At 32.0% G+C, this 14,510-nt stretch overlaps 1 protein-coding gene across 4 annotated transcripts in view; it reads left to right on the top strand.

The window, feature by feature from the left end:
- The window catches only part of ABCD2 (ATP binding cassette subfamily D member 2), a 116,902-nt gene that overhangs the window by 6,390 nt on the left and 96,002 nt on the right, over positions 1–14,510 (top strand). For all 4 annotated transcript variants that reach the window (XM_081061337.1, XM_081061336.1, XM_081061338.1 and 1 more), the window contains exons 3-6: positions 6,302–6,423; positions 9,253–9,421; positions 10,139–10,233; positions 13,931–14,076. In XM_081061337.1, the coding sequence (XP_080917463.1) occupies positions 6,302–6,423; positions 9,253–9,421; positions 10,139–10,233; positions 13,931–14,076 (532 nt within the window). The remainder of the gene's footprint in view (positions 1–6,301; positions 6,424–9,252; positions 9,422–10,138; positions 10,234–13,930; positions 14,077–14,510) is intronic.

Below are 14,510 nucleotides of genomic sequence, written 5' to 3'. Positions count from 1 at the left end.
GGTTTCTTTTGCTGTGCAGAAACTTTTAAGTTTCATATAGTCCCATTTGTTTATTTTACCTTTTACTTCCATTGCCTTTGGAGTCAAATTCATAAAATGCTCTTTGAACCCAAGGTCCATAAGTTTAGTACCTATGTTTTCTTCTATGCAGTTTATTGTGTCAGGTCTTATGCTTAAGTCTTTGATCCATTTTGAATTAATTTTGGTACATGGTGACAGATAACAGTCCAGTTTCATTCTTTTGCACATGGCTATCCAATTCTCCCAGCACCATTTATTGAAGAGGCTGTCTTTCCTCCATTGTATGTTTTTAGCTTCTTGAAACAAAGTGATTCTTAAAGCTTCTTTTCAAAATAAAATTTTATACAAAGAAAAGCAATATAAGAATTTCATAGAAGAAAATGAATTCATATAACGAGAGTGTGCTTTTGTAATTTGTAAGTTTACTATAAGTATGCTTATAATGTTTATATGTATGTATTTACTAAATATATTTGACCTACAGTGACAACACATGAAAATATTATCACTTTACTCAGATAAAATAATTTATTTTTTTTAGATAATGATATTTCTTTGAGGCTTTAGTTCTTAGAATTGCATACCATACAGTCTAATCTAGTTTTCAATTTTAGTTTATTCATATGCCCTGAGTTGTCCCCTATAGTAGAGATGAATTAAGTGTGTGATACTATACATATTTAAGGCAAAAATAGGTGGAAAAAAATGGTTGAATGGCAGAGGACTGGCAAATAGAAAAGGGAGAAAAAGTAGGACAGAAGAAAGAAGGAAAACAGAAAACAATAAGAAGCAAGTAACTTTAAATCATGACTCTGCTATTTAATAGTATTTATCCTTAAGACAATTATATAAACTTTATATGCCTGAGTTTTCCTATCTTAATTGTAAAGATAATAATATATATATAACAATTGTTATAAAATTATATATATAGTATTAATATTTTATATATGTATATGGTATTAATGTGCTTTGAAACTGTCCTTGGCAAGTAGTAAGAACTTAGGTGGAAGCAACTGTTAATTTTTATTATATTCTTACCATGTGGGCACTGGAGTCAGAGGGCTTGGGTTCAGATGCTGACTCTTTTGTTTTTAGGTTATTACTATGGAAAAATCATTTGACATTTTTATGCTTCAATTTCCTCATTTTCAAAATGGTTGTTAGGAGGATTAATAATCGCGTATGTAAAACTTAGAACAATGCCTGCCTGCCTCATAGGAAATGTTCAATAGATGTTTGCTGGCATGATTATTGTTGGTAAAGGAGCAAGGCATTTGCAAGTGATTAGGAAGTCAGAGGTAAAAATGCAGATAATAGGAAGAGCCTGTATAATTTGGGGGGGCGGGAAGAGAAAAGAAAAACAGTACCACTAAAAGTGAAATCTTATGGTAAGGACCAGTTTAAGTTTATATTCAAGTTCACATTATACAACTGCATACGAAATCATGCCATTTTCACATCAGAAGAGAAACTTACAGGTCACCTAGTTTGGAATCCCAGATTTGCCTGTGGTCACTCATATGGTTGGCAGAAGCACTAAGGATAGGAGACATTATATAATCCCTAGAGCATTGCTTTTTTCCCCTTTACCATGCTGCCTCCGTATTAGCTATATTAAAACTTATTCTATATGGGATTTCACTTAGTTTGAGACTATGGAGCCAAATGTTTGAAAAAGAGGCATTGATATAGTTAATTATATATAGTTTCTTATATATTTTAGTGGACATTACCCCTTTCTTTGCTTTGTATTAAGAAAAAGGCTGAAATTATGTGAAGAAAATAGTTACCTGGGAGCTATAATCTCAATTTTTTAACCTTATAGGCCACTTCATTATCAAAAGCAGTCTGGGCAGGGCCGGGAAAGCTACTTATAAGGCCCTTCCGGACGAACGTTCTCCCAGACTCCTTAACAGACAGAGAAGAAAGCATCTAAGCCTCTAGCACTGCCAGTAGTGTCTGCATGTTGGTGATCTGTCAGTGTGAGGTGACACATCAGAAGCAGCAACTGAGAGATACGGTTCTTAGGAATGCAATTAAACTCACCATCACTCTAGTAACATGGGTGGTGATCTTATTACTGAAATGTACCCACAAGATTATGTCCGCTCCTGCTGCATTAGTATGTCTCATACTGTAATACCAAATAATTGAAATATAATTTTATATTGTGGGTCAATTTGGATATGATTACTCTCCTGTTGACCAAAGACTGTAGCAGTAATTTACCTTACCGATACATATCAAAGACTTACTTTCTAGCTATAATTAGCTATGGGTATAAATAGCTATAATTTTTAAAGTACGCGTATAGCATGCATACCAACAAGGACACAATCATTAGTGTGCCATGCAATGAACTGTCACAAAATCAACACATACACATAATCACCACTTAGAATAAATAGAACCTACTTTCATCCCAGAAGTCCCCATGCCCATTCCTCGTCTTATCCTCAGCCTCCCATCCCTATCCCCCATTATTCCTGCCTACCTCCCCCTACCATGCCACAGTAAAGGTAACTATTTTACTGACCATTTATTAGTATTTCCTGCTTTTGGAACCTTGTACAAATAGTATCATACCATACACATGAGAGTTCTAATTGTTCCACATCTTTGTCAATGTTTGATGTCAGTCTTTTTCATTTTAGGCATTACTATGAGTGTAATAGTGGTACTTCATTGTACCTTAATTTGGATTTCTAATGACTATTGAGGTTTAACACTTTTCATTTGTTTGTTGTCCATTTGGATAGCCTTTCTATGAAGTGCCAGTAAGTTTTTTGTTCATTTTTAAATTGGCTTATCTGTTTTTTTCTTAGTGATTTGTAAAAGCTCTTATGTATCCTGAAATGAGTCTTTTGTCAGACAGGTAGACACACACACACACACACACACACACACACACACACACAGTCTCAAATGTCTTTTCCCACTCTATTCTTTCCTTTTCAGTCTCTTAATGGTGTTTAAGAGAAGTTCACAAATTTAATATAGTTTAATTTGTTAATCATTTTCTTTGTGTTCAGTGATTTTATCTCTTAAGAAACATCTGCTTAACTCAAAGTCATAAAGCTATTCTTGTATTTTTATCTTCTAGAAATTTACTGGTTTCACATGGAGATCTTCAATCCAATTAGAATTCATATTTATAGTTGGTATCAAGGTCATAAGTTTTTGCTGAGATTTGTCAAAGGGACAAAGATAAAAAGTAAATGAAAAGAAATAAACTCAGATTATAAGTCCAGAGGAAAGAAGTACAGAGGAATAGCCTACATTTTTTTTTATTTAAGAAAAATAATAGACAATTTTCTTAAAGCAGTTTTATGCTTACAGAAAAATTGATCAGAAAGTACAGAGTTCACAAATACCCACTCCTCCCTCACATTTCCCCTGATTTACATATTGTATTAGTATGATACATTTGTTACAACTCATGAAACAATATTTATATATTATTGACTGAAGTCCATAATTTACATTAGGGTTCACTCTTTTATTGTACAGTTCTAGGGGTTTTGATAAATCTACAATGACATAACTTAGGTTTTAAATCCTTTCTCGCCTTTTCAGTGAAGTAACAACAGATGTGACCATATTTCAATGTATATTTATTCACAGAGCTAAAAAGTAGCAGTAAAATGTGCAGATATGGTATTAAATATTAAATCCTTAAATGAGGAACTTTTGACAAAATATTTAAAATATTCGGTGAGGAAAATAAAATGTGTTGAGCTAGAATACAAAATTGGTGAGTGCTTCAGGTCATAAATTTATATCTCTGACACTAAGGAATCTGGCCTTGTCGTAGGGGTTATGCAATTGGCTGTTATGTGCATGGCAAGTACTACTGGCAGTGCTTTCACAGTACCTCCCAGAGAACAACCAGTAGAATAAAAGTCAAATGAAATCTCTCCAGAGCTATTTGTAATTATGTTGCTAAATGCATGAAGAAAACTCAGTAGGTATTAATTTGCCAAAGCAGCATAGAAAGCACCATGCCATCTCAAACACAAGTCCATCTGTGCTAGTATTTTGACTTCTTAACAGAGGCTGTCAATGAAAACTACTTTGAAAGCCCTTTTAACCAAATTCATAAAATCCCATAATTATTTTAGATCATCAGGCAAATTCTCTGTGAGCCAATACTAAGTGCATCAACTGATACAGCAATTCACTATTTTGGTAGCTTTGTGAGAATCCTTTGGTAATTTTTTTTTTCCTGTGGCTATCTAAATTGTATCACATGTTTAAATGTGTTTAAGCGTGTCTACATTCTGTTCCCAGTCTATTTATCCAGTCACGTCTTTCACTCCTCAATTCTACCAGCACTGAAAGCCTTTCTTTCTACATTCTTCAATGAAACTGACTTCAAGGGAAATAATGGTAGTTCTCTAGAGCAGTCTTTAACAGTAGGGTCAGAGGGATCATACTGGACTATCATGAGAGATCCCGGTGAATTCATGGTGATTCTGATACTCAAAGGAAATTGGTGTCTAACACCAACTTATGCTGTCTCTTGACCAAGCTATTTATCATTGTTGGCATTGCTTGAAATTTCCCTTCTCTGTGCCACTGCTTATGCCATACTTGTGATGTATTAAAATTGTACATGGTCTTCAAGACCTCACTCACAGTCTACACCTCCATGCAGCATTTCCTATCGCTTGCAGGAGGAAATGTTTTTTAGCTCCTCCAAACACCTCGCGTTAACTCTCATTATAGGCACCTTTATGGGAACTTGTCTTGTCTCTCTTACCAAACTGTAAGCTCCCCAAGGAAAGAGTCTGAAAATCACATTTATCTTCGCATGTCCTATAGCACTTCCTAATTTCTTGCACATCTAGGTGTTCAGTAAATACCTGTTGAGTGAATTTTGCCTTGTATTATGCATGGATCCCTTTCCAACTCAGCTGAGCTGTCTATGAGCAAGTAAAGGTGAAAGTATCTGGTAGTCATAGTGGGGCACAAGTGAGATAATTGCATTGCTATGGAGGGGAAAAAAAAAACCCTTTACACTGAGATAAATCAGAGAGAAATAAATATCAAAGTGGGCCTATGGCTATCTACATTATTCTAATCTCTTCATTAATTTACAGCATTTAATTTATAACTTTGAAGATAATCTACAAAAGGACCAGATAGATAATCAAATTGTTGGAAAGATTAAAGCAATGACCTGGAGAGGATAATTTTGAAGAACAAGACTAAATTGAGTAGATAATGCAATAATGACTAGAGAAAATAATAATAGCTAACATTCAGAGCACTTATTATTGTAGGCCATGGATTAGGCTAACACTTCATTTGTATTTCACCTTTAACCCTCACATCAACCCTGTGAGATACAATTGTTTGAGATAGTACTACTATTTTCTTCATTTACATATGAGAAAATAGGCATGGAGAGGATAAGTGGCTTACTCTACTTACTTTAGTTCTTGCCAATATGTAGTAGAGCCTGGATTCAAACCTAGTCTGACTCTTGACTCTGAACCATACTTTTTAAAAAGCAGTAATTTAAGATGTTCATCCATCCATCCACACATCCATCCATCAATCCATCGGCTTAATACACATTAAGGAATACTAATGTGTGAGACACACTGCTGAGTACTAGGAATAAAGAATAAAACACACAGTTTTGACCCTTAAGAAACTTATAGTCATTAGAAAAACTAGACAAGGGTTTGCACTGAAATCTGTACTAAATACTTAATTCTTGAAGAAAGAGCCAGGCAAAAAAGTAACAGACATGTTAAAATCAGAAGAAATACATGCAAGTATCAGAGGGTAAATAGAGGATTGCATATTTGGGGAGCTGCTGTACTGTAAGGTGAAGGTTGGTTGAAACAGGTAGACCGAGGCCAGATTATGAGGGTCAACTAATTTGCATTTCTATTAAACCACACTAGAAATATTTGCCTATATTCCAGTCAGTTGTATTTTATTGACCAAATCAGTAGCATTTTATTGCCTAGCTATAATAAGGGCAGGGTGTTAGGTTTGGAAAGGGTTAAAAGAAGGCTAAATGAAAATAGTCTTAATTCATATAGATTTAATTGTTCTAACTCTCCTTTTAGAAAAATAATAAATGGGAGCTTTATATAAAATCTGGTACAGTTACTGTATTTTCAGTAATTCATTAAATGTCTAGGAAATTGCTGATACTACTGAAAATTTTACATATGGTTGTTTTAGCCACAATTTCATTTGTGTAAAAAAATAATGTAGTTACTTGAAAAAAATCAATAGTTTTATAATTTGCTTTTAGATTTAGAGGATGGTCAAAAACAAGCTATGGTTAGTGAACGGACAGAAGCCTTTACCACCGCTCGAAATTTGTTGGCCTCTGGAGCTGATGCTATTGAAAGGATTATGTCTTCATACAAAGAGGTACTCGCGTTTTTTTGTTGTCAATTTGATTAAAATAAGATATGTGAAAATCAAACAAGATGTAAATTACCAGATATACTTAGTATTTTGGAAACATTTTTTTCCTCTATCACAAATTGCTAAGAGTATAATCAAGACAAAGGATGGCAATTCCTAAGTGTATTGCTGCTAATACCCTTTAATTTTTATACTGTCACTTGTAATTCTTCTTTTTCTGTCTATATATGACATATTTGTTTTTAAATTTTGAAAAAAGTCCTAGGTGTAGATTCTGGAGCGAGAGTGCCTAAATTTAAATTCTTGCTCCAGTATTTACAAATTATATGAATTTAATCAAGTTTCTTAACCCGTCTGTCTCTGTTTCCTCATCTGTAAAATGGGGATAATGATAGCATTGACTTTCTAGTGTTGTGTCTTCATGCATGTATAATATGTAAAACAAAATGTATTAAGTGCTCAATAAATGTTAGCCAATGATTTTACTTATATACCTTGCAAACTTTCGTAACGAGTGAAGCCTCATCAACTACACATAAAAGGCTCTGGTGATTTCATCTTCTTCCTGCCTTCCCTGCAGAGTCTGGGTCTTCCTTCTCTCTGTTCACAGTACATGTTGTGCTTTACTACATTATACTTGTCTATCTCCTGCACCAGACTTGAGTGGAAAGCAGAAATTGTCTTACTTATCTTCACATTCCTAGTATTCATTTTAATGCTTGGAATATTGTATGTGGTCAACACATATTTGTTGAAAGAATGGTAGTGAGACCTACAGATATGAGATTAAGATTGAAAATCCCTTTATTTAATTGAGATAGACTGATAATATTCCCACGGACATTCTTTCTCACTACTCTGTGGCTTTTGCATCAATATAAATTGCCAGATCATCATTATAGATTTAGCTGCCTCTTAAATCAGCCTTAAACTACAAATTTTGTGATTTGCTGACAAAACTTTTCAGTCTCATTCAACAACTGATTTATTGAATTGAGTTTTTTTGTTTGTTTATTTGTTTGTTTTTGTCTTTAAAAAAGTACAGTTATTTATGGCCACATGCCAAAAAACTCAGTTAATTTTTTTTTTTTGTCAAATAGTAATTTTGATAATCAGGAGACACAGGTTTTGAAATAGGTTTTTTGATGTATTATCATTAAAATTAAATGACCAAACAAAATTTTCTCCGTCTCACATTAAAATACATTGCTATCTAAGTCAGGAGGAATATCATTTCATTTTTCTAGATTGTCTCCAACAAAATAAATGATTGCATTTTGCTTTATTTACCTGAATATGCTTTGAATCATAGAATGTTCACTTCCAAAAAATCTTATTATTGCTGTGACAGCACATGAAAGCACCATGAAGTATTCTTTGCTGTCCCCAAAGGGAGCAAGGTTCCTTTTTAGAGTTAGAGTCCCTGTTTTGCATCCCAGAGTACTTTGTCCACAGTCACATTCTCAGGTGTTTTTAGATACTCTTTTCCCTCTCCACCTTGCATCCTGGTCAACTATTAACTCATTGCCTCTTGCCATTTTATAAGTGACCTCTACGTTTGGTTTTGGATTTTTTTTTCCTGTGCAAATATATTTATCCAAGTTTCTTTAGCTCTGTTTTTCTCTTCTTGGGAATTCAAGAACTTCTTTTAGATAACATTTTAGAAATTACCCTTTAAATAGTTATAATATTAACATATAGAAATGAAATACTAATCGAATTACAGACCTCTTACACACAGTAGAGACATGCCGTAGAAGCTTCTAACAGTAACACCTATTCATTTACTGTTTACGTTTTGCACACACAAAAATTCTTACAAAAATGTCAGCAATATTGTATTATTCTACAATTTATTATGTAAGAAATATTTATTAGTGACATACCATGCTTATTGGTACCAATTTCCTCATAAACATTTCTATAAAGGAATGGTTTTTATGCTTTCTTTTCACTGAGAATGATGATCTTGACAGGAGATGAGTCACATTTCACAGTACCTTAATAACAAGGTGTTCTTTTAATAGAAAAACAGCTGGAGATTTAATCTAAATTAGACACCTGGCAGAATAGGAGCAAGAAACCTCTCTGTTGAGCATTATGGACTAAAGCAGAGATTTACCTCATCTTATTTTATAAACTGTCCTAGAAAAAAATAATATTTAATGTTTTTCTTTGGGCATACGCATCATGCTTGGCTTGAAAAAATCTGAATGGTGGGGTTTGAACTGAAAGTGATTTGAAGTTTTCTCTGAGCTCACTCTCAACACTTTTGCTGAGCTCACTCTCTAGCAAAGGTGATTTCTCTGGCCATGCTTAGGAATTTTGACAATCAATTTGATTCAGAAACATTCATTTCATAATAAGAAAAAATATATTTCTCTTCTATTTAAAATCTTCCATTTTAAATTGAAAAAAAGATACCAAAATAAAGGATCATTGTTTCATTGAATGAACTTAAACTTTTCACAAAATTTCTAATTTTCTGGAAGTGCAATGTATCATGTTAACGGGTTAATCTGAAATTTGACTGAAATATTTTTTAAGTCTCACTAATATTCTGAATTTTTTTACATTTCATTTTAAACCCTGACTTGAACAATTTTTTATATATTTTATAATTCCAATCAAAGTTACACTGACACCTTACTATGTTGCTCTCTTGGTAAGCTTTTTACTGTTAGTTGTTTTACTTATCAAATGTACTATCTATTTTCATGTATAATAAAATAGGATCTTTAATGTTAAACCAAGAAGCTTAGGTGATTACATATTTATTTAAAAATCTGTCTTGGGTATATTAATTCTGTTATTTCTCTGTATTGGTTTTAGGTTACTGAATTAGCAGGCTATACTGCTCGAGTGTACAATATGTTTTGGGTCTTCGATGAAGTGAAAAGAGGCATTTATAAGAGAACTGCTGTCATGCAAGAGTCTGAAAACCATAACAAGAATGGAACTAACTTAGAATTACCCCTCAATGACACACTGGAAATCAAAGGTTTTAAACTCAAATGTTTTTATATTTTTCACTATTTAAGTATTTACTTTATCAACAGAACAAAAGTTTTTTAGAAAATATCTTTCAGAAGTTATCAAGGAACCAACATTTATTTAAAACAGTTATCCCTAAAGTTAGTGTTGCAATTTGAGGAGCGGTGACTAACATTACCACAAAAAAAAAAAAAAAAAAAAAAATGTATATTATGCTACTTTTATTTAGGAGAAAATTTCTAGAATTATTTTTGGAAACTACTCATATGGCAGAATGAATTGTTTGCTTTTAAAATTCAAATAACAGAGCTGGAGCTAATGTCATATTGTTCTTCATCACTGTGTTTTTAAGCTTAAGTTTGGCCAGCATATTTTTCAAAATTATATTATTCCATGTCTTAATTCCCTTTTGTAGCACTGTGTTTTTTCAGTACAGAACATTAATTTAGAGAAATAAGTAGTTATAAAGAGTATGGCAGGGTTACATAAAATAGTTTAGCTTTGCTCTTGTTATGATTTTGACATCAGATTATTGCAAAATAATGTTTCTGAGAAAGATTTTCCAAGATGTGTCAAAATGTCCAGTTACCTATATTTACATTTTTTCCATGATTTATTCCTGTGAATTATCTTTATAATAAATTTGCTATGCTGCATTGTACTTTAAGTTAGTTAATTAGCAATAACATGTGATAGCTTTTGTAACTTAAACTGTCCCTTACAGGAAAAGTTATTGATGTGGATCATGGAATTATTTGTGAAAATGTTCCCATAATTACACCAACGGGAGAAGTGGTGGCTTCCAGGCTAAACTTCAAAGTAAGATGATATTCAAGAATCTTCTGATTGTTGCCATCACACTAACACAAAACAACTCAGAATTCATGTACCTTATGTTAAATACTTGGAGGAGCATATGGAAAGGAGGGGAAATCAAGAAAGGTATGCACGGTGGCTCAATTACAGAAGCAGTAACTTCCTCAGAAAAGAGAGAAAAAGAGAAATTTGATTTCTTTTGCCTTATTGCCATGTTAAAAATCAAAATTATAGTGCACTGAGAGCTATACAAGGTAGTTTTTGAGAGCAATAGGATATGTCCTCAGACATTAATATCTGGGAAAAAATTTTAATTACTTTTCCTTATAGGAATTACTCAAAAACTATGAGCCTATATTACATTTGCTAAATAAAATGTGAGGGTAGAGGGCATTAACAGGTTTATTTCTATTAATGCACAATCTCGAAATTTAATTTGTATTTTAAATAATCACATCTTCTGTTAGGAACAAATAATCAGAAGATTCGTGGATTGGAATTTTGTTTGTAATTCTGTTGAGAGTAAGAGTTGTTTGTTATTTAATATTTTATGTCTTGATTACAAAAGTTAAGGTGTAAAAATAGTTAATAGACCTGAGGCCCTGATTTAAATCGTTGTAAAATTCAAACATGCATTTGGAATGACTGTAGTGAAAGCATTTGAGCTTACTTCAAACAAAAACATGACTGGACTTGATAAAAGAATTACAAACATGACAATATGTGTGCTAATGATTTTAGCATAGACTTTAGGTTTAATTATTAAAAATGTATTTGGAAATGAATAAGAGTGCTATAAAAGGACAAGAAGCACTGAACAGGGGGAATTCTGTGTTAATAAATATAAGAGAAATTGTGTTTTAACTACAATTTGATTGGGCTTTGTTTTTCCATTTATAGAATGATTTATTAAATTTTCTATTTATGGAGTGACTTATTAAATTACTCCTATAGAGATTTAATTATTTGGATCTGAACATGAGTTCCAGTCAGGTGCTAATGATGTACCATAATCTTAAATAGGTTTGAGATAAAACATTTGAAGAGGCATACATATGGAATGTTTATTAATAGTTTAGCAATTTATAATTTATGAATTTTTTTATAGATTTTTTTTGGTCAGGTTAAAAATTGATGTAAGTATCAATTTTTACAATCAATTTTATGATTTTTATAATCAATTATTAATATAAATATCAAGTTTTATAATTGATACTTATATCAATTTGTATCAATTTTTTTGTTCTACGTATTAAATAGAGGAAGAGTCTTGAATTCTGCAACCTACTAACTACATTATTGTGGTCATATCAGACTCCTTCTGTAAAAAAAATTCAGAGCTCACTGTATATATAAAATGAATTTAAAAATACATAATCTGATGAAAGTATCTTATACATTTTGAAGATCTACAAAGATATATGTTATTATAGTACACTTTTATGAATGTTTATTTCTGACTCACACAGAAATTTTGTTTGCAGTCTCAGGTTTCCAAAATATAATAGAAAATTCTGTTTCCTCTGTGTGGATTGACACAGGTTTTTAAAGAAAAAGGTTCTCATCCTTTTGTTGGCCTTTCGAAATTAAAAAAACATTTGGAGAAGAAAATTCAGTAAATGTGGGAATTCTTTTTGCCTCACATTCACTGCTTACTAAACATCAGAAAATTTATGCTAAAAAATATGAATGTAGAAAAGTCTTCTATTATTCAAAATGTGTTCGAGTTCTAAAAATTACTAACAGAGAATAACCTTATTAAAATATTTTGGGGATGTGCCTTTCGCCATGGCACGTACCTTAAAAAAAACTCATTTGGGAAGTATTTACCTGTAGGCTTCTACAAAATTTAGTTTCCTTAACCCTCTCTCTAGTGAAAGAGCACAGCAAGTCACAAAATTTATTCTTTCTGTGTTCTTCTCAGGATTTTCTTTGAACTTTATTCTATTGAAATAACATTTTAGTTTGGCTACAATTTATATCTATGATCAGATTTTATAGACTCAAGCTTGCTTCTGTCTTATGTCCATGTGGTAACTGTCTTCGCTGCCTAGAACGCTCTTCTCCCAGATCTGACTTGTTGCCACTCGTCACCCATGCTCAGCCAAAATGTTACCTCCTCAAAGAGGGACTTTGCTGACCACCCCATCAAAAGAAGCCACCCCCCAATCTCACAAGGTCACCACCTTCCCTAACAAATCATCCTCTTTTGCTATCAGAATAGCATTTATAACTGCTTAATTTTTTGTTTATGTGTTTATTGCCACCTTTCTTTACATTCTTTAGAATGTAAGTTCCATGAGAACAGAGACTTTATGCTGGACAACACTGTATCTCCTGTGCCTTGAACAATGTTAGGCACATGGTAGACAATGCAATAAATGTTTGCCGAGGAAATGTCAAATTATTTAGACAGACTATGAATCGAAACCATTTTTCTTTACATATATTTCTTATACACATTCCTAATTCCTTTACCTCCATCCCAACCCTTCTTTTTTCCTTCCCTTCCTCTCTCACTCCTTCTCCCCACCACTTTCTTTCAACAAAAAGATGTCAGCTTATGTTACACACAGCAAATGAGTCAAGGATAGATATGGAACTGACTGGTCTCTTATACTGACACAATGCAAGTAACAATACTCTATCCTTGAGTTTTCAATATGATGTACTCTACATCATTGATACTTAGATGTTTGTATCCATACTATACAAAGATATATCTACAGACATACTGTAGATTTCTTTCCCTCATACTTTCATACTATATTCATTTTAAGATCACTGATTATAAAATATAATTTGTTCTTAGAAGTATTAGTAGATCAAATTTTTTAATAGTGTTTCTTTTCCTTGTTCTTCATAATACCCTTCGAATACCACACTAAAACAATTTCCCAATCCTGTTGTGTGGAATGAGAACTTATGATATTTAACTGTTAAATTTAAATGATAAATAAGATGAAAGATTCGAAAGAGAAGTATGCAATTGATAATGGATAAATAACTTTTGTTTTATTGTTATACATATATATATGAATACACATATATAAATATGTATTTATAATTGTTTTAATACATCCTTAAACATACAAGACTAAATTAGAATCCTCTGTCTTGGTTTGGTAAACATATGTGAATAAATCAGAATTGGAATAATTTTATCTATGAATATGGGCTTTTGTGATTTCTGTAACACTTCAGACTGCTGAAGTACAAAATTAAACAACCCAGCTAGCTCTTAGAATAACGGTGCTTTATAGCTAATAACTCCAAATGACAAATACAACAAAGTTTAAATTCAATATAAATGTAATCAAATATTAATATAAATAAAATAAAATTTAATGTTTAAGTTTAAATTTTAACAGTTTCTTATTTTCCATATGGTCATGTTTCTACATACCTTTGTAGTATCTGATGACAAGACCTCAATTAAAATTTTGGAAAGCCAAAATTTTGCTTGTTTCAAGAAAATTCATTTTCTTTGAGATTGGATTTATTTATGATACTTTTAGCTTCAGAGCATAGTCAAAAGCAAAATTTAATGCTCTTAATCTTGATATATTTTCTTTAATTCCTTACCCATCTTAGGTTATCATGTGCTTGAAAGATTTTTTTTTAAATAAAACACTTTTAAATGCTGCCAAATGAAATTATTTTAAAATATTGCAGTTTGTAATTTTATTTCTTACTTTAGGTACAAGAAGGAATGCATCTTCTGATAACTGGTCCCAATGGTTGTGGGAAAAGTTCTCTCTTCAGAATTTTAAGTGGGCTCTGGCCTGTGTATGAAGGAGTCCTCTATAAACCACCTCCCGAACACATGTTCTATATTCCACAAAGGTAGGTCTAATTTTTTTGTGTAACAAGAAACAATTTTCTTTTTTTCTTTAATTATATTGATTCCTTAGGCTCTTCAGTTTTTAATATTTAAGCATGTTTTCATTTAGAGAAGCTATTAAGGAAATAAAACTCAATTATTCTAAAACAAATTTTATTACCGATTTATATATAATAGTTTCCAGGACAATACCACTTCTTTTCTTTCTCACATCTGTCTAGATATAATGAATACTCAAAGACTATACGTGTTAGTCTCAAGGAATAGTTCGTCTTCAGAGAATAATATGATTGCCTTAGATGTCAGATTATTACTTCTCACAGAAAAAAACAGTACTTGGATAGTATACTGATCTCTCCATCAAGCTGCATACATTCACGTGTTCTAAAATTATTCACTTATGTTTTAATAGCCTCTGTAAAATAGACTTTATAAC

This window comes from Rhinolophus hipposideros (assembly GCF_964194185.1).
Source record: "Rhinolophus hipposideros genome assembly, chromosome: 9".
Lineage (NCBI taxonomy): Eukaryota > Metazoa > Chordata > Mammalia > Chiroptera > Rhinolophidae > Rhinolophus > Rhinolophus hipposideros.
This window is presented reverse-complemented; position numbering and strand designations above follow the sequence as displayed.